This window comes from Haemaphysalis longicornis, unplaced genomic scaffold (genome assembly GCF_048455015.1).
Source record: "Haemaphysalis longicornis isolate Haplotype H1 unplaced genomic scaffold, Haemaphysalis longicornis Haplotype H1 scaffold_6, whole genome shotgun sequence".
In the NCBI taxonomy this organism is placed as follows: Eukaryota; Metazoa; Arthropoda; class Arachnida; order Ixodida; family Ixodidae; genus Haemaphysalis; species Haemaphysalis longicornis.
Window position 1 is genome coordinate 20,965,944 of NW_027526407.1, and position 24,297 is coordinate 20,990,240.

At 45.1% G+C, this 24,297-nt stretch overlaps 2 protein-coding genes across 6 annotated transcripts in view; both read right to left on the bottom strand.

Moving 5' to 3' along the window:
• LOC144142289 (uncharacterized) overlaps positions 1–789 on the bottom strand; it is a 79,187-nt gene extending 78,398 nt beyond the window's left edge. The window contains exon 1 of one of the 2 annotated variants that reach the window (XM_077673671.1): positions 633–789. In XM_077673671.1, the coding sequence (XP_077529797.1) occupies positions 633–664 (32 nt within the window). In that variant the 5' untranslated portion in view covers positions 665–789. The remainder of the gene's footprint in view (positions 1–632) is intronic. The other variant, XM_077673675.1, reaches the window with a different exon arrangement.
• Positions 790–7,523: 6,734 nt separating this feature from the next.
• Positions 7,524–23,696, bottom strand: LOC144142291 (uncharacterized). Of its 4 annotated transcripts, XM_077673677.1 has the most exons (8): positions 23,588–23,696; positions 19,179–19,392; positions 18,011–18,106; positions 14,479–14,547; positions 12,958–13,092; positions 10,372–10,500; positions 9,504–9,575; positions 7,756–8,489 (listed from the first exon to the last, which is right to left on the bottom strand). In XM_077673677.1, the coding sequence occupies exons 1-8, from the start codon at positions 23,617–23,619 to the stop codon at positions 8,415–8,417; spliced, it is 822 nt and encodes a 273-aa protein (XP_077529803.1). In that variant the 5' UTR covers positions 23,620–23,696; the 3' UTR covers positions 7,756–8,414. The 4 variants fall into 4 exon arrangements, with proteins under 4 accessions (XP_077529805.1, XP_077529807.1, XP_077529804.1 ...); XM_077673679.1 differs by lacking the exon at positions 18,011–18,106 and having other exon boundaries at positions 7,524–8,489; XM_077673681.1 differs by lacking the exon at positions 10,372–10,500 and having other exon boundaries at positions 7,749–8,489.
• Positions 23,697–24,297: the final 601 nt, after the last annotated feature.

Below are 24,297 nucleotides of genomic sequence, written 5' to 3' on the forward strand. Positions count from 1 at the left end.
AAAACGCCCGTGTGTACGAGATTTCGGCGCACGTTAAAGATCCCCAGGTGGTCAGAATTAATCCGGAGCCCTCCACTACGGCGCGCCTCATCGCCTGCGTTGCGTCGGCGCGTTAAACCCTATGATCAATCAATTTCGTGAGTACAAACTACGTCAAGGACATTTTGTGGCCTTCGCCCCTTTCGGCGACCATTGTTTCGCACGGCTTTTCTAACCACGCCGTTGGCATGGAGGCTTTTTCACTTTGGGTTCGGTGGATTGACGCGCGATGGAAGTGGTTCGTTTATTTTCAAGCAGGGCGTTGGAGGTTACGTAGCTTGCATTTTAGGGCAAGAGGTAGCGTGGAGCACACCACCTTTGGTTCAAAAACGACGCCCAACACCAGCGTGATGTGTGCAATGCCACTGTTTTCCGAACGCAAACTTCATCGCGATGGGCTATACGTTTCTCAAGCATGCGTGTACAAGCCCGATTTTCGCGTTATACTTATCCGAAAAACATTCCCTTCCTAAGCGACGACGATGTTCGCATCAACGCTTACGTTGAATACGTACGAAAAAGGAAAACGCATAAAGAACGTTAAAACCTCCACCGAAATGGGAACTTGGCTCGGCTGGTAAAAAGAAACGAACCTTTCGACGGCTTCCTGTGGTGGTCCAGCCATGTCGCTGCAGCCGGGCGTATCGGCGGTTGGCTATGTTGTGTCATCAAAAGGAGTGGTCCGCCGAGTGCCGTGTGCATAAAGTTGATAAAATTCCCTTTCAGAGCCTACGTTCCGCGTTCCATCCGCACTGATGGGAGGGGGAAGACTGGAACGCTTTTTTTTTGTATTCGTTTGGTCGTACGCTGACAAAAAATGAAGCAGCAGGAGGCGCAATACGGGTAAGCTGGCGCGGGGGAGGGACCTATTGCGCTCGATGGTTTCTTGAAGAAATGCTTTCTGTCACGTGAGTTGGAGTGACAGGTTTCATCGATAATAATCTTACTTTTCGAATTGCAAAGGAACTCGCTCAACTAAGGTAGTAAATTTGAAGAAACAACGTTTTAATAGTGTTCTCACGAACTTCGTAGTCGTTGACCGAGCGAAAAAATGTATGCTGAGTGCGGCCTTGTAACAGATGCACTACGCAATGTACGGTGTTACATATAACTGCGACTTAAATGAGCCATGAGAGGTTAGACAGCATATAGACTCCAGTACCCAAGACAAACACAAAGTGAAGTTCGGAAAATTGCTTCACAGGGTGTTGATAGCTGATATGAAGTCGAAATTTGTCATAAGTTAGTACAAAGTAATTCAGCTTGCAAAACATGCCCTCTGGAAACTGGCGATTCCTCTTCGACACTTTAGGTTCAGGAAGCCCATTATGACGTAAATTGTGGAAAAACTCGTACTGCGCTAACTGTAGAAGCGACCGATCGTTTTCGAGGCTTCTAGAGAGTAAACGTGGTTATTGCTTTTCGCAATAAGCACGTTTATTCTCTAGAAGCCTCGGAAACAACCCTCACCTATTGCTTTTCGCAATAAACCCGTTTACTCTCTGGAAGCATCGGAAACGATAGGTCGCCGGCGTTGGCGCCTTTTTCGATGACTTAGCCTGCAAATTAAGGCTCCTACATGACCGCAGTTTCGTTTTCTTACCTGCTGTCCTGGTGGCTGAAGTATCTTGTAGCTTCAATTAGCTTTGCGCAAAGGAGAACAGGAAGAGAGAAAAGCGGCCTCTGTGGCCGAATTTATAAACAACGTACTAGCAATAAGTACTAGCAATAGCAACATCAGCAAAAAATTAGGAACCCATACGTCTAACGACGACGATGTTTCAGCTCGAAGCTTTCTTGTGAAGTGTTTATCGTCGTCCTTACACGGTGGGGTGCAGGATTTGTCTGTCTACTTTGCACACCCATGCACCTCCCTCCAAAGCCAAACCGCTTCAACCATTTCAAAATGGAGAAATTGGACAGATGCCAGCTTGATAACGCGAGAGACTCCGGTTCTATTCCCGCCAGGGGAAGCGTTGTCTTTAACTTCCTCCACAATGATTCATCATATACGTAAGGAAAAGTTGGCTTTCCTGCACTGCAGGGCATATTGGCGTAAAACTGGCTTCAGTGAGGACACTAAAGCTTTGCTTTATTATTGTTCATTGAATGTGGCGTGTATACAAAAAGTGCTCACCTGGCGTCCTCACTGAATTAGAATTTTTTTACGGGGAATTACAGGTTCCCCCAATTCCATTTCTTTTAATTCCGCGGAATGACTAACCTTACCCAATGCCCTTCTCCTCAAATGTACGGGCTGTTGAATTCCATTCTTTTATTTCCTCAACGTCAAAACTGCTTCGTTCTGCTGTATCGAGTCACCTAGGAACACTACGCGAAGTTGACGTCGTTACACGCATTGAGAACTGAAAAAAAAAGTTCAGGGAAGCATGCTCTCACACGCAAGAATTGAATTGCCAAGCTGTTGTCGGAGAGCATTGGCACTCAGATAAGTTTCAGTATTAGAATTTATGTGCATAGCTGCGGAGCTAGTAAGGCCGGGTTCAGACTGTTGCCGCGACTGCGGTAATAACTTTAAAGACTGACGTCAGTTCACGTCTCAGCCAACCGAACTGCGTGACATACCGTCGTGACATATCACGATATGGTTTTTGCGTCGCTAGTCTGAACGTAGCTTAATCGTCGTTATAAGAGCTCGTTCTAAAAATAAGAAGAAGGGCTCGTTATAAGAAGAGCTCGTCGTTGTCTTCGCGGCGAGTGGTGGATGCAAAGTTATCCTCAGCATTGCTGACTTCAACCACTCTTTGTCATCGACTCGAGAGAAAGGTGATGGGATCTGCAGGTCGTTCGGGAAGTAGTGGAGAACTGGTAGCCATGTGTCTAATTATTCATAATGGCTTGTAGACAAATCGGTGGGCACGGTGGCCTCTCCCAAGCGGGCTGTCGTTTCTAATTTAGCATTAGCGCGCTGCGTTTTTTTTTTTTTTTTTTTTTTTGCTAAAGCCACTGTGCGAGCCGGGGACTCGACGGTCACCGTGAGGCACGGGCTCACAAGAACTCCGCCTTTTCTTGGTATTTTTCCTTGCAACTGCCGACTTACTGGTCGTGCAACAGGTCCGCTGTCAAAATCATGCATAGTCTAACGACGACGATTCTTGAAGGCGCAGCTTTCTCGTGATGGATTCTGTGGTCGCTGTCTGAGAACCATTCACCCCTCTTCAAATCCAAACTGCTTCGTCCATGTCCCAAGGGAGCAATCAGATAGACGCTGTTTAAGCTGTTGGTTGGGCCGGCGAACGTGCGCAGAAAAACCTTGCCGATCGATGGCGTCAACTCACGCGCCGGCACCACTTCTCTTGCCTTGCCCGCGCCCGGGCGGCGTATTCCCATACCATATCCCGTAGGGGCCCAGGCCGACCACACCCCCTAAGCAGGGGCGCAGCGGGAGAGGTTAAAAAAAATTGCAATTTTTTAACCTCCTTGGACGCAGCACCGTGACGTCTCTACCTATATGTGCGCGACTTTATGCGAGGTGGATATTGTTTCCCCTCCCCTCGTTTCGACTGCTTGGCAGGCGGCTGATGGTTTCGCTCTGTGGGCGGGGCTGGCCTGCGGCGCTGGGGAAGCTGACGCACATGTGGCAGAAGCTAACCTTTTGTACCTGAGCCCCTGATCTCTCCGCGCTCTTCTTGCGCACCTGCAAGTTGACGCTGACCTCCAATCGTGTTCCTAGATAAGCGCTCGACTCGGTGCTCGAAGTGCGCGCGCGCGGATGGACGCTTTCACGCGCATGTGGCAATTATACACGGTCCGAAAAGCAAACACCCTAATTGAAAGCTCATTCTACAGCACACAGAAATGTATACAATTGAGTTGGGGGCTCTTTCACTATATACACACCTCAAAACACGATTCGGTGCTGCAGGTAAGGATTACAAGAAAGGCAGCCAATTACCCATGACTACATTTATAAACTGTCCTAGTCTTGCGAAATATTATACCTGCATGAGCTGCTACATTTTGGCACTTTCACAAGCAATATTACATTGAATTTCGTTAACATTAACTTCATTGCATTATTCTTTATCAGGAACAGTGCCACTAAGGAAAACATTGACATTTTGTTAACAGCAATGGAAGGTGTGAATCGTTCTTGCAAGGGTGATTCATTGATAAGAAAGACACCAGCTCAAACGTACACGATTTACACTCGGTCATGAATTCTGCATAATTTGCACTGCTGGTCATAACAATTTAGGGAAACAATATCGAAAATATATACCAACCAAGGGCTCAGTAGTAGTTGGATTGTACAGCAACTGAAGTACTCGAAGAGTTTGATATATGTCTTCTGTACAGGGCTACTGACCACAGTCTCTTCACTGAAGCCACCAGGCCGAGTTTGAAATCAGTAATCGTGCGTGCTACCACTCACGCTGTTGCCAATGTCGATTAGTTATTTTTAACAATTTGTGCTTCATGCACACAGAGATTGTGCTGCATTAAATACGTTATTTATAAATAGACAGCTGCAGCAGGATCCGAATGGCACTGATGCCCCCCCCCCCTGTAATCGGGAAGGCACACCAAATCGTTACCACTTAATTTGGCTCTGTCCATTATTCGACCGTAATCGCAACCAGCTTTTAACTCTAGGTCCCGCCCCTGCGACTGAACAGGAACATGTTAGTCGGGTCCGTGACGATCCCACCGCACTAGAAGCAATTACCGAGTACGCCCTTGAAAACAGACTCTACAAATTGGTGTAGCAGCCCGGCCGACTTCCCCGTTCGGTATACAATGTGAACTGTCTGCAGCTTGCACTGTTTTCAGTGTGAACCGCATTGTCCACAGTGTGAACTGTACATTTAAGTGTCAACAGTGCGTTTTGCTGCCACTGACTGATTTTAATGTGTGCATTTTGCGATTAGGACCCCAAGACTGCAACTGTGTTCATTGTGCGAGTTGTGACTTTCCCCTTTTCACCTCATCCTCGCTCCCCCAGGGCCCAATGGCCTCTCATTTAATGCAGTGTTACACTCACTCAGATACGTATGTTCTTTTCGCTGGGACTAATGAGTAGTTGCCCGTGAGCTTGAAGTAACGGTAGTCGCAGCAGAGATAAAACTAAGTAAAAACGTTATCTCCTTGGCGCACTATTTTTGCGATAGTGATCTCGGAGTCCAAATAGCGGCAAAAAATTGTCACTTTTATATATCCACTGATGGGTATAGATGAGCAGTTTGTGTCTGTTTCCTGCGACGCATTTTTAGCTACCACATATATATATATATATTTATGCAGTGTCGGGCCTTTTAATTCGCCAGCATTGTTTCATAGCTCGTGCCTCAACTGTAAGCCACACACACGCAAAAAAGTATACAAATGTGTAAACAAGAAATAGCAGGTATAAAAATATAAATAGTACAGCACAAGTTGCCCGCGCAGCGAAACCATCGGCCACCCGCAAAGCAGCCGAAACGAGGGGAGGGGGAAAAAAGAAAAAATCCACCTCGCATGAAGTCGCGCACATATAGGTAGAGACGTCACGGTGCTGCGTCCAAGGAGGTTAAAAAATTGCAATTTTTTAACCTCCTTGGCTGCGTCCCTGCTTAGAGGGTGTGGTCGGCCTGGGCCCCTACGGGATATGGTTTGGGAATACGCCGCCGGGTCGCTATCTTGTGTGAGTAAGAGGAGTGGTTGGCCCCGTACCGTGTGCAAAGCGCTGATAATTTTTTCCCCTTCCGATGCTGCGTTCCGCGTTTCGGCCGTAATCAAAACACGGCGAAACATTTAAACGCTCTTTCATGTAAGTTAAGGTCGCCCCTCTCCATTTTAAGACGTGTGGCATGATTACAAAAAAAAACATGATTGATTGATTGTAGGTTTTAACGCGCCGACGCAACACAGGCGGTGAGGCGCGCCTTAGTGGAGGGTTCCGGAGTAATTTTGACCGCCTGGGGATCTTTAACGTGCACCGAAATCTCGTACACATGGGCGTTTTCGCTTTTCGCTTCCATCTGAAGAGCAGCCGCCGCGGCCGGGAGTCGAACCCGCGTCCTCGAGCTCAGCAGCGCAGCGGCCTAGCCACTAAGCCACCGCGGCGGGTACAAATAAAAATGCGCAATATGCGGTTTTCGCAGTGATGGACAGGCCGGTGGTGCACTAAAGTGTTGGGTAAACATAATGCATAGCGTACAGGGTCATCAATTTCCTGACTACCTGTGCTTCTGTACCCCATCTCTTTATTATACCTAATGTGTTATCTTTTCTTCATATGCCGCATGGCAAATATGCGAACTAAAAAAAATAATTTCCTGATATCAACTAACATAAAGAGGTTCTTCTTTGTTGTCTGTCTTGTCCTGTTTCATGCGTGCACTTGGAGTAAATTTCGGACCAATCTTCAGAACCCTTTGGGATTCCCTGATGGAGATTAATTGTTTTTGCATCCGTAAAAATATTGTGGCTTTGGGTTTTTTGTGACATCGTTTGCGCCTTTTTGGTTATGCGTTCACCCATAACGTGCGGGTTTTGTCACACTACCAGTCCTCTCTTTACCTTCCGCGCTCAAAGTGGTGGCGGGATTATTATAGGGCCACGTATACTTACAACCTGCACGGTTGAAATAGTGCCAGTCGCACCGCGCTGGCATTTAAGCTTTGTTTTTATGTTCCTTTAGAGGAACGCATTCTATCTTCCAAATCATTATTCTCAGCCGGAATATGATAAGGTTACGTGCCCGTGAAAAGCAGAGAACTAAACCAGAGGCGCTGTGCTCGCAGAACACTGACGTTAACGTGCCGACTTGCTGCTTGAGCGCACTTCAACGTTTCGCAGGTTCGGTCTATACTTATTACTCAAACCTCGTTTAAACGAAGTTGAAATGCAGCCGTAAATAGTTCGTTGTATCCATTATTTCGTTATAGCAATTATAACAGTTTACGGCAATGTATGATCAGTTGTGCGCAGAACTATAATAATGAAACGAAGGAAAACACCTCGCGGTCCACTGTACCGCTGCGTGTCCAAGAATGCGGCGGAAATTTAATAGAAGACAAATATGTTGCTTTCTGAATGCGGACACTGCCTATTTTGTTGCCCGGGACACATAGCTGGGAAAACGTCCGTGATGATCATTCGTTTCGGACATCGCAAATGAAAGACATGCTCTTCGTGGTGGCCATGACCGTTGATGCCGTTTTTGACGTAGCCATGGCTGCCTAATAAACGACGTGGATGGTCAACCGCATCGAGCGCCTGCGCTGACGTTGGCCCGTCGAACGTGTGTGCATGAGAGACCACGGCGTCATCGCTTGTTTGTTAAGTGACATCTGCGACAGCTCGTCGGTCGTCTCTTCCGTAGTGACCGCTTCGGCATCGCGGTTTAGGGAACCCACCTTTCGCCGCTTCTCCCGGCCGAAATGACTTTCTAATGGGACAAAAAGTGCAAATGTGTTATTGATAACTTTTATTTTCGTATTTGTTTCCCTTTTCCCACTCTCCCCCATTCCCTTCAGGGTGTTATGGCATCCTCCAATAAACAGCCAATCAATCAATCAATCCCTGCCGTCACGTATCCCGCCAGCCCTTTTGCCCAGCCCCGCTGGCTGAGCGAAGAGGTAGGCTCGCTCGGCCGCGCGTGGCGTGGTTGCGAATGGCCGTAAGGTTGACGCGGGAGTTTTAAAACAGCCGCGCTAAACGAGTGGCGAACTCAGCGGAATACTTCACGCACCATGGTAGAGCCTTTTTTGAGGGGGAGGAGGGGAGACTAATTTAGTTCGTTATATCCATTGACATGTCAATTTTACTTCGTTACAACGAGGTTTCAAATGCATGGATCTCTATGGCGATTTCAAGGGGAATTTAAATTACTTCACTATATTCATTAGTTCGTTATATAACGTTACGTTATAAAGAGGTGTGAGTGACATTATAGCTTAGCAGGCGGCTCTGATATCTCTCCCCGACTTGTATCCGCAACGCCGGCGAATGGTGGACGTGCTTTCAACTCATTTTTCTCGCGTCTTTGCGGGCTGGATGAGTTAATCAGGTTCATTCCCGGCGTTCATGCCATGCACGATGCTGTCAGTGACAAAATAACAGCGAATTTCAGCTTCCGCTCTCAGGATACGGAATTTAACGGCAAAAATTTACGCCACCGAGTGTGAGGAGGGTATATCTTTTATAACGCCTCCTTGAAATAAAATACAGAAGAAAGCTTGCTTTCTTTTTGAGGAAGAAAATGATAAACACGACCTTAATTTATTCACATTTGAAGCAAGAACTGTGTCTTTGTTGTCCTTATTTCGAAAGGCACTAAAATGGGTATTTTTATCTCAAGTTCTCTTGAAAGTACATCAGACAAATTCCCAAGAGAGAAACCACAGAAGAACATCACATCGTGCTTCTGTTCACACGTCCTTCCTGAGTCTTTCGATGAGGCGGCGTAGGGGTAGCTCAAGTGCCTCGACCCTTTTTTCTAGTTGCTGAAAAAAACATCAGCATAATAAATAAACCCAAAATAAATCTAAACTAAGTAGCTTATAACAGCGTGTGCGATCCTCCCAAACAGACCTTTTCGGCACTTTCAAAATACCTACAGAAGGCCGCACACCCAAAGTAAAAAAAAAAAAAAAAACGTGTATAGAAAGTTGGAAACAGGTTTTGCTAGGGGCATAGGAAAAAGAAATTTTGAGCTTTGTTGTTTTGGGAAACAAAAAAAGGAAGAAAATAGACCTAGTTTCTCAAAGCTGTGGAGGCAAGTGAGGGCAACAGCTGGCGTGTTACAACAGGTGGGGAGGACTACAGTGGCATGAGTGTATGACAGAGAGGTGGAATCCAGAAAGCAGAATAAATGAGTATGGAAAGAGGAATGGAATATCGTCGGATTATTGAATTATAACATGTATGTTAGTGCGTCGTTTCTACTTTAAAAATCTATACAAATTCTTTGAGTAGAAGTTCCACAACACCTAAAACCATTCGAATTGGGTATCTACACTCAGTAGAGCAGGAATTAATTACTCAGGCAGAGGGAACACCCCAAAAAATCAAAGCATCAAGTACACCCACCAAAAAACTTTGTTTCATGCGCGACGGGCCCGCTTCTTATATAATTTACTATCTTATGTGAGGGTAGGTCAAAAATTCTCAATGTTCAAATAAGCCTTCTTACATTGCTGATACTGCCTTATCTCCTAGCTTATTTTAACGCTATTCTGTTGTGTCTAGCTATAAAATTTGGATATTAATTACTCAATGTGTTTTTTTAGTTCATATATATCACTGCCGCTCTACAAGAAATTTTCACAAAACAGGTACAACGACCAAAGTTTGCTTTTCGGCACGCACCGCAGTATAGTGTTGAAGGGCTGTTTGACATGCAGCTTGCAATCGTTTATTCTAACGTCGTAAAATGCCTTCCGAAGAGTTATTCAGTCCTTCGTACGTTCAAAGAAGTTATGAACGGGTGTGCTCCAAAGTTATACAAATCAGCTCACCTGTAGGGTGATTTTTAGCATATTAATATCATCTTCTTCGGTCGTTTCTACGGCACTGTCTGCACCGGCTTTCTGTAAAGAACGTGACAAGAAAAACGTTAGCGCTGTGTAGATTGCGATTCCCAAATACTGTGTAATACATCAAGTCATTTATCTCCGTGTAGTTGCTTTGGGATTTTAAAACGCTATGACGATAAGAACATCTGTCATTACGGCAATGAAAATTCCAAAAATGTTACGGAAGTGGGTTGAAAAAATTACGGTTGATCTTACAGCGGGAGCATAAACGATGGGCATAGAATACGTTTGCTTCAAACGTAATTTAATCCTGCACTGTAGTTTGTGTTGTAATAAACAGGAGTTTATCACAACAGTAATAACTGAACAAACTGGTGGCCACGCGACATCATCGCGAATGACGTTTACTGAACGTACTTCATCGCCGCCAAGGTGACAAGGATGACGAAGTATTCATGAGTGTGGGAAGTTGCACTCACTAAACTTAATCGGGGTTACTATTAAATTACATTTAGGATACGTCTATGCCTATTACCGTACGAAAACCTGGTAATGTTACCATTTTATTATCCTAAATACGCCACTCTTGTTTCCATGTCCAGGCCGACTATTTTTCAGATCACTGCAAGAAAAGCTTTCCTCAAAAGTATAAATATGAGCACGTTGTTGCTTGAAACCTACAAAACTGGGTGCAATTGTTTACTCGAGATGGACACCGGCATTTTGGACGGGCATATTTTAAATAATATTTTTGTTTCGCTTGTTCCGAAACCCTGTATGCTGCGGCGGCTGCAGTTGAAAACCTGAAGCACCTGGAGCTCTTACAACTACCGAAGCAAAATTTGCGCACCTTTACAAATGTGCAATCTGCCTTGGTTTGCAAACACAAGGCATCCACAGGCTGTGTGTGATGATTCGTCTTTCCGTTTGATAAGTTCAGATCTTCCGAGTGGTTCCATCGACAATTTTCGACGTGCTCCTGTACAGATGAAAGTGCGTGAGAGATAGCTTTCCTTTCACGGCATTGTGTAGAACGATGAAAGATAAAAGGTATGTTCTTACATAGCCAGTGCGCTCACACAGAACTGCACAGCTATACCAGTTTTGGCAATCCTGTCCTTTCATGCGTGAGGAGCGGATAACGAGTTCTTCTCAAAGGGCAGAACTTTCATCGCTCTTTCTTTTCCCTAAATGACAGCCCTTTTTTTCTTCAGGAGGTGAATCATATCAAGTCGATAAATGGAGAAGGTATGCCTATTTTACTACCCACACGCATCCGCGGACGCCCCTCAACACGGTAAACGTAGTGAACCGACAGAAGAATTAAAAAAAAAAACACGACCAAGCCTGTTATCTTGAAATCGTGCTCCGTCCTTTGTTTCCGCTCTCCACAATGGCAGGAAACACCATAACCGCCGTTTTTGAGATCTTAATATCACTCAAAATTCCGCTTTTTCCTTTGTACAGAGGGAGGGATTAAGTTGCGCTTCAGTAAACTGTTAGAAATGTAACCTATAACAGGTTACGTAGGTGCCAAAAAATGGACTTTCTATCACTTGAAATCCTCATTATAAAGAAAGTACCACTACATGATGGACAATGCACATACAAGTAGCTTTTACCAAAATCGCTACGTGAGAATGCCTAAGCAGAACGTCTCGCTATGCTACGTCAGTGGGTTCGGTCGCAGTGTTTGTGTGTCGCTCGCCCATTGAGTTTGGTTTTAGTGAGTAGATCAAAGCGTTAAAAAATTAAAAACTTTTTTTTGTTAACGAGCAAGCCACGCTCAAAAGCAAAATGTGGAATAGCAGCTTCAAAGAATCAGAACGTCTCGCTATGCTACGTCAGTGGCTTCGGCCGCAGAGTTTGTGTGTCGCTCGCCGACTAAGTTTGGTTTTAGTGAGTAGATGACGGCGTGAAAAAAATCAAAAACTTACTTTTTTGTTAACGAGTAAGCCACGCTGAACAGCAAAATGCGGAAAAGCAGCTTTAAAGAACACTAGCGTCAACACTCCAGATATTTCAGGGTAGGCTTTAGCACTTCGCACGAATGCCTTACTGGGAAGGTAAACGTTTAGAGGCACTATAGGTACACCTGTAATATTGTGAAGATACTCAAAACTTCCTTTGCCAGCTCATTCTCGCTGACTGTGTGATGTCACGTAGCATGCAAAGACATAATTTGAATGCCAAAAGAATCAGTTCATTGATCGATCAAAATAGTTTTCCCTGTCCGTCGCCGCAAAACTGCCGTAGAACCTCTCTTCGTATGCAAAGCGCGGCTCATATCTCTAGAGGAGTACTGGTCAAAGCTTAACGGTGCCTTTTAGACGAAAGGTAATCTTGTTGAATTTGAAAGACCAAGCTTTTGGAAAGTAAACTAATGTTTACGACCCCCGCAAAAGCTTTTTTGAAACAAAAAAAAATATTTGGCCCATTCAGGAATGGAATGGATGACTATTGTAGTAGGTGGCCAATAGGCCCTGTTGTGGGACACGGGAAAAAGGGTAGGGGAAGATAGTTTATATAAAGTGTTTTCACTGCACTGTAAGCGTTCACTTAGCACGGTATGCAAGTTGAAGTTGTGGCGATCCGCCATCATACTAATTTATAGAGACATGTTTTGATGCTGAGTTCTGTAATTTGCTGTAAGATTTGTGAAGAAAAAGCCGGTTTACTGCGTTTGTAGTAGGAGAACGCCTGCTTGACGTCCTCTTTGTTGTAATGCGCTCTATAGCTTAAGCTTCCGGTCAAGAAAACACAAACGCGTGGGGTAGTGCAAGGCCTTGGTAGGCACCATTGGTTTTATGCATTTCATATCCCCTGTTCTCATTCTCGTATACGCAACACCTCGATGCCCCAATTGGCAGTTTAAGGTTACGTACATAGCGTGCCAAGTGGCACCGCAGTACATTCGCAACAGTCGATGTGTTAGTGAATGGCTACAGGGCATAGCTTGTAGAAAAATACCGTCGAAAAATTTTTTATTTTCTCTGTAGCAACCGTGATTCTGCAGCCGAGTTACTAAAAAACAAAAATTGCGGGGCAAAATCATGATGCAATCATGCGTGGTATTTAGGAAGCTCCTGGTGTCTATCGAACGCCTACAATGTGCCTCAGCGAGCCAACTGTACCAGTATACACCAATGAAGTTCCCTCTCTATACTCTCTATACACGTGTGAACTCCACACACATGCCCAGCAAGACTTTGTTTCTTTATGCGTGTTATATATGTACGCAAATACTCCTGCTGATTTTGAAACCCAACTGTTGCGAGTAGCTTCCGTTTTGTTTGGTTTTTGTCATTGCTCCGCTAAACGTTTTGTAGTGATTGACCAATTCACCCCATCATACATTCTAATAAATTATTCTCCTTACTTTCCACTTATGCTTACTTCGGAGAAGTCCTGCAAGTTTGGGAAGTTATACGATTACCTGCAGGTCTTTCTTGTCCCATAAATCCTGACATTGCGGGCATTTCGTACATCGCCCGTCCGTCCCGTCTCCTTGTGGTTCGTTTCCTCTGGAAGCTGGTTCGTTTGGTGTTTCAGGTACTTCACCGCATTTTTTCTAAAGTGCAACAAAACACAAAGCCGAGCTGACAATCAAGTAATCGCTGGTTTCTCATCTTAATTTATTAATGACCAACAACGCTGATGCATTAATGCGCAAGCACAACTTCTGCGAAAAAGCTTGTAAAACTTCAACCATTTAGTAACAAGGCGCATTAAATACGTGTACGACCCTTGCCCTGTGAAGTGGATACCCCCTAGGCGGTTGCACTTTCTGAATGAGGAAGGCAAAGCGCACTAGTTTAAATTAACAGGATTGCCACGCCACGTGAAAACAATAACGAAGCCAGTGCCGCATCGAGTTGTGCACAAAATATGCGATGATGACAGAGCTGTGCTGGCCGCGTGGCCTGCCTGCCCCATTCTGTGTAATGGATTTGTACACAGTGTAAATACAGGGCAGCATCTCGCCCTCTCGTCGGGCGTGGTTCCCAGACTTCACTGCTTCGTCATTTTCTTGCTGTCATCACTGCTACTGGACCAATGTTCGAAAACCCCATAATCGTCATCCGCGGCGGCAAGAATTTCTTTACTGTTTTTCTCATCACGTCTTTCATTTCCCCGCACTCGCCATGCTACCTCGGTCTAGACCGGGACGGTGGGCAACGCGAGTAGGGTATAGTCAAGCTATGAGGATTCGACCAAGAAAGCAGGCGCCATGGCGTTGCGCTCAAACGAAGCCACGCTGAAGAACTTGTGGGTCGCCTTGCCCGCCCCAATGTGTTTCATGGGCACTTTAGAGGTAGAGTAAATACAGTGCACATCTTATATGGTTCGTCTCATTTTTTTCACCTCCACGTAGCAGTATTCACAATCGCTCTGAGGCCAAGATCAAAGCCAAACACGATAGGTACAGTTCCTTGGATTGTTTGTGCACTGTAAGATGCGTGTGCTAAGCTTGGTAATACGAATATCAGGATCGAGTTCTTGCCCTGTCTCGCAATGTCAGCATAAAGTCGCCGACGTTATCAGTGCTTATTCACTTTGTGCTCTCAGTGATGCCAAGTTCGTATACATTTAAAATGTCGATACCTGTTTTGCATTAGGAGAGGTGTCGGACAAAATATTAGCATTCCGTCACTGGTGTTTCCTCCACAGACATTCGCACCATTATTGTAACTAGTCTTTGAGTAGCAAATGGGTAACATTGCGGGTGGAAGCATGCACACCATAGGAGTACATTTAGCCCTATAAGCGCGGGTACGACTTTGAAAGCACAAAAACATGCATGTTATCAACGTCTCCATGGCCACAGCGTGATGTACCTAGATATTCGCGCTACATTTCTCATAATGGGAAATATATCCCCCAAAATGCACATCTGTAAAGCAGCAATTATCAGAATAACTTATGAAAACCGCTATTTCAAAGTTTATTTGGTCACCTGTTTCTCTTGATATGGCCACACTCCAATCACATCTCTGATGCCGCTATGACTGTTGTCCATGTGCCTCTGGGAAAGCAAAACATTGGTGTTAAAACTCGTGAACATAGAACACTAAGTATACTTGAAAGCACTGAAAAATAAGCGGTTATTTGGAAGTAATTTTGGGTATATAATGAGTACGACATCTTGTTGTTTTTTCGTTCAACATGAGCTTCCCGTTTTATTGGGACTTCATTTACTGTTGCACATTCATTACCGATGAATTTACACATAATCGTAATGTGTCTTAAAACATTTTATTCGAAGTTTTTGTTATATCACCATAGGCTTTCTGGTAGATCTATCATCTTTCCTAAGCATGCATTAGTGTAAACTCGCGAACCCCCTGTGGTGTCCGTTTCGTTGACGCCTTAATAAAGCAACTAACATGATGTATATGCTCCTGGAATAATACTATGCGACAGAAATGCACTACCACACCGTGTCCTGTCACCTTCCTTGGGCGAATTGGGCCTCTTGGCGTTGGTTTTATGGGACAAAAAAAGGCCTGCAGGTTATCGCACAACTGTCCAAACTTGCAGGATTTCCGCAAAATAAGTACGAGTTGAGCGTCGCGATCACTCCATGGTGTCGGTTTTGCAACGGCTGAATCAAGAAAATGAGACCACACATACATTTCTGACAACAGTCTAAGCAACCAAAATGGGCAGCAAATGTTGTCCTGTCACCTAGCTTGGCAAATTGGGCCTCTGGGCGTTCAATATAGTGCCGATGAACCCGAGCCATTTTTGAGCAGACATCGCATCATTACCTCAGAAGTAGAGCAAGGACAGCAGGTTTGCGTAAAGTCTTTTATTGTAGAACGCATATCATAACCTTTTGAACTGTAGGGCTACGCGGACACTCTTTCATATATTTCGGTCTTTGTTTGCCACCGAGGCCCATAAGACCTTTGGCACTTCGCTGCTACGATATTAGTTCCAACTATTTTTGGCCTTCAGCCGCGGTGTTTCCCGTCGTCCTAAATCTTGAAGAAGGTAATTGTGGTATCATTTGCAGCGTATTTTTGTGTTCTAGCCCCGCTACAAGCATCGCATCGTAGTTTCTAGTGGCGGGCAGCGTGAATTACTTGCGTGGTACCGTTATATACGGGCTCAGTCAGTATTACATTAACGCCTGCGCGAAGCTCAAGCCTTTCATAAGCACAGTAGCTCTTTACGCTACAGGAACAGCTCACTCCATCTGCCACTTTCTGCACAAGCGCAGCGACGTACAGTCCTTGTCAAAGTTTTTTAGGCCACCGCAACCGTGGCCAGAGCAGGCGCGGAACCAGACAGGGGAGGTGTGGTGGCCGTCGTCGACTCATTGTGCGGATAAAGAAAGTAAGAAGGGACTTTCGCTCTCGTTTTCACATGACGGCTGGCGCGATAAGCAGGCACTTCACTTTGACGCAGGCACGTCGCGTCGCACTTGTCGCACCAGCCACGCTACGAAAGCAACAGCGAAAGTTTTTTCGCTGTCTTTAGCCGCGCAACCAGCTTACAGCGGCAATCACAGCGCCTCTGCTGGGCCGTGTGCCTGCTCCTGCCGCGGTAGCCGTGCCCTACGTAGCAGCCGAACTAAGGTCACTGCGTAAATGATATACCTACTCGGCTTGACTTGCGTTCGAAGCTCCAATATTATGCGCACTGCCGAAAGTTAAAACCGCTGATATTTTTAGTTTTCTAACCATTACTTCAACATACATTCCGCACGCCATGCGTAGCTAAAGTGAAGGTAACACGATTGGGAACATAGAGCGTACCTTTCGGTCACGTAGTCACTATCTCTAATTACTATCCTCCACAACAGGATTAAGCAAGTTAACTGTATTGAGATAATTAGGACCTTGTCGTAGGCGGATGATTCTATGCATGGTCGTAACCCTGTTTGCAACTCTTGGCAATATATCCATGTACTGAGGATCCCCCTATGATTTGCGCTTGGCTGTGGGACACTCAGCAATTTTTTGTTGAGCGCAGTGATTATGTCCCAGCGTGGGATAAACAAGATATACGAATGCCGAGTATACTGATAAACCACGAGCTCTTCTTAGAAATGTGCAATGGAGGGTAGGCCCCTCATACTATACATTTGCCCTAATTCCTCTCTTAAAGATTCACACATGAGCGAGCTAGGACAGCCGCAGTGACAACACAAGTGCGCGAAACTCGTGTAGTTAGGCAAAATAATGCAAGTAAATGGGGCGTTTTTTTTTTAAATGGGCCAGATCCAAAAACTGAAACAGAGTCGTATAAAACCGCAGTGACAAGTAAAACTCTGCACTTTTCACCTAAAAAAGAGGTGCAAGAGAATAGGTGAGATATTGCCCTGCAAACGTGAATGCCGATTGCAGTTCGTGTAGCAAATAAGCCAGATCTTGCTCTTTTACGGATCGATATCAGCCAGCCGAATCCATTTGCCCAATGGAAGTTTGCTGTTGCCTTGACCGTTCGGACTGTTTCATGAGTGTCAGAAGTTTATTTTTTGCCTTTCGGAGCCGGATTATCATGAATTCAGGCGGCAATTACGAAATCGGCGAAAGATACCGTCCCAGAAGTTGACGACCAAGTGAACAGAAAAAGTGAGAAAATGAAACTAAGGGATGTCAAACAGTGATTTTATCTTATCTCCAGCATCCGTACGGAATAACTCTGGTTATATTTTTTACTTTCAAACGTACCTTTTTGCTACTTAAAAAAAGTACTACCGCTTACAACACCTGAGAAATCCCCCCCTCCCTTCTCTCTGAGGGAATGAACCACACTTCATTAAGGTGAAGAAGGTACGAGCAGCCTAGTTGTGAAGCGTTTTGTAAATTCGTTACAAGGCAAAGAAGAGCTTGCTTATTTCGTGAGTGCCTTGAGGCGCGCAAAATAAAATTATCCTACGGAAGAATTTGACAAGAGCTGCAAATGGCGCTATTAGCACTCAACTGCTATCCGTGTTTAATTTAGATTTTGTTGAAATCCTGTTGCATATGTTGAATACCTTTTCGCCAAAACGTAATCGCATCAATCTTGAAAGTCAATGTAACAAACTTTTTATAACAATTCCGCATGAACACGAGTGTAACAAGACAATACGTGCCAAATCCAAGCTTATCATCCCAATATTGCTTAAATTTACGGCATAATTTTTAAATACTTGTTGCCATTACCTTCCCCTATCTGACCTGCAAAAGATATCATTAATGGTTTTTACGCATTGCATTTATGTCCGGGAATAAACTTCCGCTTTTTTCGCAAATGAGGTTTAGGTGAATTTGGCTCATTTCATAAAAAGCTCCTCACATGTTCTTGCCAGTGCGTAGTTTCGCATACTTCAAATGCCCGTAAATTTCAAGCAGTCAGGCCACAGCGGTAACTTGGGAATCTCATCTATGTTTTTGTTGTTTCTCACGACAGTAAGCGCTATATGAAGTACAAATCGAAACTAAGAGTTAACCTGTCAATGGTAGAGACCGGGAGGGAATGTGAATTTTTCGCACCTTGAATTCTTCGTACACAAAGTTGTCACTACATTCCGGGCACTGAACTACAGTCGTGGCTAAACCTTCGTTAACACGCAGAATTGGTCTTCTGTGCTGCACAAAAAGAAAAGTTGTCGTTTGAACTATGTAAAACGGGTTAAGAGAAAATAATATTAAAAAGCATGACTTGCATTACCAGCCGCAAAGGAGCACATTTCTATCGAAGGTCACACAAATAGAAACATTATCTTTGACGCCGCTTATATTGTTCAACGGTCAGGTCATGGATGTGGTACCTGTAAAGTGGTCACTAGGTTCTTATCCTTGACAAGTACAAGTATTCCACAGTTTTTTATCAAGAGCGCAGCTTCGGGAGCGAGAAACCGTGTGTATGTAGTACGGCATATGTATGCCTGATTATTTCTTGGGTGTTAGGAGCCAGAAACTTCATCTGCTTTTTTGTGATCCCCCGAGACGAGTCGCTACAGTAACAGTTATTTCCAACGTTTCGGTAGTTCTCACTGACACAGAATGTGGTGATCGTTCTTTGCACTCGTATATTGTGCACAATTATAAACAATATTGTTAAGTGCAGGTCAACATAAGAAAAGTTCCACCACTGGCCACAAATTCTATCTACAACCGGAGTGTTCAAGAAAAGTTTAGTCGACAAAAATACGTAGCAGCCATTTTAAAAACTCGTAACAGGTATATATTTTAATGTGCACAAGACCACTCAACAAGTCAAAACTCAAGCCACGCAAAGCTTGGAAGAGTGAGGCACTGAATGGAAGGACGCAGTGTGATACGGATGTGAAAAAAATGAAACAATATATCAGTTAATATGCGTCTTTTTTACTCTCACCTCGTCTAGGTAAGGCCAGCTCTGACGAGCCTTGATATGATGGCTTCGCGGTTGGCATTCGCTCATATAATATAGTGGGAGTAAGAGCACCTTTAATTAAATAAAGTGCAGAGCACGTGGCGGCGAAGAGTGGTTGAAAAAACATGCTCAGAATGGAAGCAACAAATTTCAGCATGATCCAAAATGAAGAACTTGCTGACCTAATTTAAACCACCGCACGGAACCACCAAAGTATTGTTCGAAGTTGTTCGCATAATAAACGACATTAAATGACTAGCAGAATTCATTCGGTGTATTAAATAAGACAACACAGACACTTACCAGCCCTTTCTCTGTACTGATGCCATCCTTAACACATGTGTAAGGAATGCAACGGAAAAAGCATTCTCCACAGAGATTGTGTTTGCATTTGAGGCTGAAAACAGCTTCTGCAATGTCGTTGCAATGGATGCATCTGATGAGGTTCGCTGCGCCAACGCTGGTAAGCTCGCACGTCAAACGGTAGCGACGCTTCACAATTATTTTGATGAATGGTCTGAAAAAGGTGGGCACAGCTTTATGAAAGTGCTTTTAATGTTTTTAGGATATGTTTGCGTATTTTCTGTTTCTTTTTGGGTTGACACCTTCCACAGCTATCGCTCTATCATTTGCGTTGTTCGACTTATTTAGAAGTTTCTCTAAATATTCTCGCAATCGCTTGAAAAAGTCGGGCTGGAACGATATGGTCTGCTTTATTCGCGAGCGCCTGGCACGGCTGCAACATATCAACAGCCGTACTAGCAAGCGAATAATGATCTCGCGTTGGAAAACGGAAGATTAAATAAGATAATGATTGGCACAAACAATGTAGAAACGAAGACGAATCAGAAAGCAGATGAATCGCTCATGTTGCTGAGCTTATCGCGTCAAGAGTGCATAGGCCAAGTTCATGGTCATACTAATAATATGTACTATTTTTGCCAATATTATAGATATTCCTTGTTTTCCGTCGGCCCAACTTAAAGGGACACTGAAGTGAATTTCTCAAGCTCCCGTTTTTGCGTGCACTGCGTAGACTGGCTCAGATTAGCACACTTTTCATTGTTTTTACGATTGACAAATCGGTAATTATTTTACAAAGCGCGAAAGAAGAAAAACTACCATGCGCGGTTTGCGGCGGCCGCACCAACTAAAGCTGTGACGTTCGGAAGAGCGGGCACCGTGGTTGGACGATGCCCAAGGTGAGCAACCAAACAAGTTTTGGTTTCGGTTCTGTAAAACACAACCGTCGGCGTTGTTGGATGGGCATTCTCAATAACTCAGTAATCCTCGTACCGCGCTTCTGCCATGTTGTCAGCTGTAAAAATGCATAAAGTTAAGCCTCCTAGGACGGCTTGGATTCGTAGCATTCACTAGCCGAAACCTACGCAGTGCACGAACGCCCTCCGCGTACCCGCAGACGCCCAAAGGTCATGCGCTTTTCCCCCATATTTGGAGCTTGCCTCTCTCATGCCTGTATCGTAAAAAGCGTGTTCGCACCAGGCCAAGGGTCTGTTCATTCTGGCCTGTGCCCACTGCCTGCAAGCAGTCGGTGCTTATGGCAACAGCACGCCAACGAGAACTCGCTAGCGCGCCAGTGCCAGCCCGCGCGCGTTTTGTGAACTAGTTCGTGGAGCCATGAACGTTGCGGCCCAAAAAAAGGTGAACTCAATATAGAAAACATCGGCGGAAAACGAAAAAGTTAACTTACAGAAAAAAAAAGCACGTACCTGCGGGGATTCGAACTCCTGACTTGCAAAATACTTGCGGTGGCATATCTAGCGCCCCAAACCACTCGGCAACGGAGCGGGCTGCGCTGGCCTTGGTAATATAGGGTATATATTGTACAACCAGTTTACACTTTTATTTAGTTTTGGAATTTCAAGCAGCTTAGGTGACTATTTGTTGTATTGCGCTCGTGCAGTAAGCGTCGCCCGAGTTTCCACAATAGCTCACGTCTAGCAATTGCATTTCGTAGACGGAAAAGCGTTCGCAGATGCGTAGTCGTGCTGCTTACCGCTGTGCTTGTTCGCCCAGCGCAAAAAAGTGCTTCCCGCACCCTAGTTTTACGCTGTACGGTAAACATATCAGTTGATTTTATTTCCTTAGTACCTATATTGACTTCGCTGACTCTTCTCCCGCCTTCAAGAGGCCTTATATTTTCCTACTGGCATACTAGTCAGCGAAGCGTCGCATGTGCGCTTGTGCAGCGCTTGTGTGAAGCGACCTTGACTTGGAGCTAGATACAGTGTACAAACTAACCAAGTAAAGAAAGGCAGATTCTACCATTCACAAACGTGTCCTGGCTTCGTTTCAACTGAGCGAACGAATTGCGACAAAACGCTGGGCCGACTGACTGTCTGAAGGCAGGGGAGCCGTGCAGTAGCGCAGCCAATTGCGAGCTCGGCTCCTCTCGACGTCACACGAAAACTCCGCAGAAAATGGGTGAGCGTAAAGAGAGGAGGACAGCACTTTCGAATTAATTTTTCTACTAAATAAAATCGCGTAAACGCGCCCAGAGTGGTCGAAACATGGTCTGGCGACTCCGGACTACAATTTGCGCAAGCAATATCGCAATGTTTACATATCACTTCAGTGTCCCTTTAAACATTTTATTTTTGACAAATTTCTATTTTCACAGCCCCCCTCCATGCTCAGGGCCAACAAACTCCTATTTCCAGAAATCTCCAAATCCATACCCTATCCTCTCCCCTTCCTGTGAGCAGTGGATGCCTAGTCTTGCTGATTCGGGTCTTGAACACCAACAATACTTGGTAACGAAGGCCTGTGTCGGCAACTCGTAACCTGGCTCTCAACCGGGTGAGTGGCGTGGTATGAATACTTATGCTCATCAAATTATTTTTTATTCTCTCCCTTCGGTGTTGTACGTAAGTTTTTTTTTTTACTTCCAAGGCAGCGTGCGTTTTTTGCCCCAAGTTGTAATCGTGCGACAGCCATGTTAAGTGTGAATATTTCAGCCTGCCCGTCAGTATTTCTGCGCCATCTACCAATCATGTTTCAGACTACAGTTACGTTGTTCTAACGTTTCCGGCATTCTTCATTTTATAATTGCGGCTTTCTCCTTAACTTGTGCAGTTTTACACCTTTTTAGTTCTGGCGGAACCCACCTCATCAGCAATTGGCTATCCCTACCGCGCAACAGCTTTTACTCATAGCATCCTCGATTAACCGCACCGGTGCACACCGGGGCACACCGGTGCGCCTTTTCATCCTCGATAAACCGCACCGGTGTGCACCGCCCGTCCTCGATAAACCGGGGTGCACCGTCGCGGGGCAATTTTTGGCTGCACCGCCGCGCACCGAGAGAGTCGACGGTGCGCCGGCGTGCAGTCCCGAGATGCATCGCGGACGAGACAGGCGAAGGAGCTTCCTCCGCCGTCTGCTGCAGCGACGGCGCATCGCCGCACTCGTGTCAAGGCGGACGGAGCTGTGTATTGTTGCTGGCAAGGATGGCGTGCTTGTGAATTCATCGGGCAACGATGCGACAGTCTCCTAACGGGCGGTAACAATGGCCAGTGATTGTAAATGAGGACGCGAACTTTGTGTACTTCAAAGACGGCTGCATGCATTGCCAGAAAGTTGGGGATTGACATTCGTTTCGTTCGATCGAATTATCATGAACAGTTACCGGAGTGCCTAGACGATGAAGACGTACTTGTTTTGCTGTAACGGAAGGGCGGAACAAAACAGGCACTCGCTTTATGGCTCAAACGAAGATTAGAAGCAGCTTGTATGTAGCTGTTTAGTGGAAGCGGTGGCGGTACGTTGTTCCGCATGTGTGACGGATTTAAGTTGTGCGTACATATAATCATTGGCCTTCAATAAATGCCACTTTCAAATAGCGCTGTGTCTCATTACAGTGCTGTATTGTTACTTGTGAACGTTTTTATGAGTTGATTTCTTCGATTAGAGATGGCGCCTGGGTAGAACCGCCCCGTTTGTCCTCGATCAACGCTCCGTGCCGGTACGCACCGTCGTAGGGCACTGTGCACCGCGCCGGTTTTGGGGGCAACACCGGTGCGTGTTTATCGAGGACGCTATCAAATTAGCGGCGTTCAGAGCCCCCTCAAGACGTGCACCTGCTGCAGCGCGATTTTACCGAAGACAAGCGCCGGAGTTGACGTGGCGGTGGCTCCCTCTCGGAGATAGGAGAGGCAGTTACGGCTACTAAACCGACGTGTTGCCTCCAGACGGCGCTTTGTGTATTGAAACGAGAGCCATGCTCTTTCTAGTAGCATCGCTACTGACAAGCTTTTCGACAAGGTTTTTGTACCTACAAATGTAAATACGCCCGTCGCATCTGAGAGTACCCTTTTCAAAATTATACAGAACGGCAGTACTGCGTATTTTCTTGCAGATCAAGTGTAATCTCACATGCATCATGGCCCGAACTCAATGACGTGTTATATGGGCATGTAATTATATAGATATTAAGCAGTGCTGTTAGAATAATCGACATTCATGATATTTACATGCCGGTTGTTCAGCCAAATTGTATGGCAACTGCAGAACTGCCGCCCTAAAAATGCATACGGAAGCCACACCTACTACCCGCTTGGATCGAACATAAAAACAAAGCGCTTACGATAAACTTTGCTATGACCTAGCAACGAAACACCAGCTCCTAGGGTGACAAGCACAAATCTATAGTGTGCTAACAAGAGGATGGAAAAAAAAAAGTTGCAACGAACCTGTCAGCGGCATCCGTATTCTCGCCAGCCATATTTACCAGCTCCGACTCCGAACTTCGCTTAGCTATTCTGCTTGGGACGGTGGACTGTTTGGCCGAGGGCCGTGTGCACAGCAGCGATAAAGCGTGAATATCAGTTTCGTTTTTTTTTTTGTTAGCTTTCGGCACGCCGTCCCTCCGTCCACAGTGTTTGTCCAGCCACGCTTGGCAAAGACGGTGAATCACTCTTTGCAACTCTATTGAGTAGCCCTGAGTTGCCGAGAGTGGAAAGTAAACAAAAAAAGAAGGATGGTGTTTACTTTGCAAGGAAAGCCTTGGTGGGTTCCGACTGATGGTAGAGCTGTGGAGTTTCCTGTTCGAATAACCAGTGCAATCAGAAATGAAAAACTAATCTGTAAAAAAGAACAGCTGATTGTGGTAGTTTAGTACATAAAATGCTCATTTAATTTTTTTATGCTGTGTTCACTATGTATTTTGGGGTATTTATCTATCTATACTGCCAGTTCTATACAGGGCTGTACTAGTGCCGAAATGAGATATTTATACAATTGACCTGACACGCAAAATAAGGGGGGCGCAGAATAAATTATAAATAACAATTGTACATCTAGAAAAGCCGTTAGAAATAAAGCAGTGAGTTTAACGTCACCAATTCGATAAGATCACTCCAGAGTGTTTTTATCGAATTACCCTGCAGTGACCTTACCGAAT

Bases quoted from the DNA above. Each gene is read 5' to 3' on its own strand.
- LOC144142291 (XM_077673677.1), bottom strand. From the start codon at position 23,619: ATGGCTGGCGAGAATACGGATGCCGCTGACAG. The intron at 18,107-19,178 runs GTAAGTGTCTGT...CTTTTTGTGCAG, and splicing joins TCAGTACAGAGAAAGGGCTG to CACAGAAGACCAATTCTGCG. The intron at 13,093-14,478 runs GTGACCAAATAA...GTTGCACTTTAG, and splicing joins GGCCATATCAAGAGAAACAG to AAAAAATGCGGTGAAGTACC.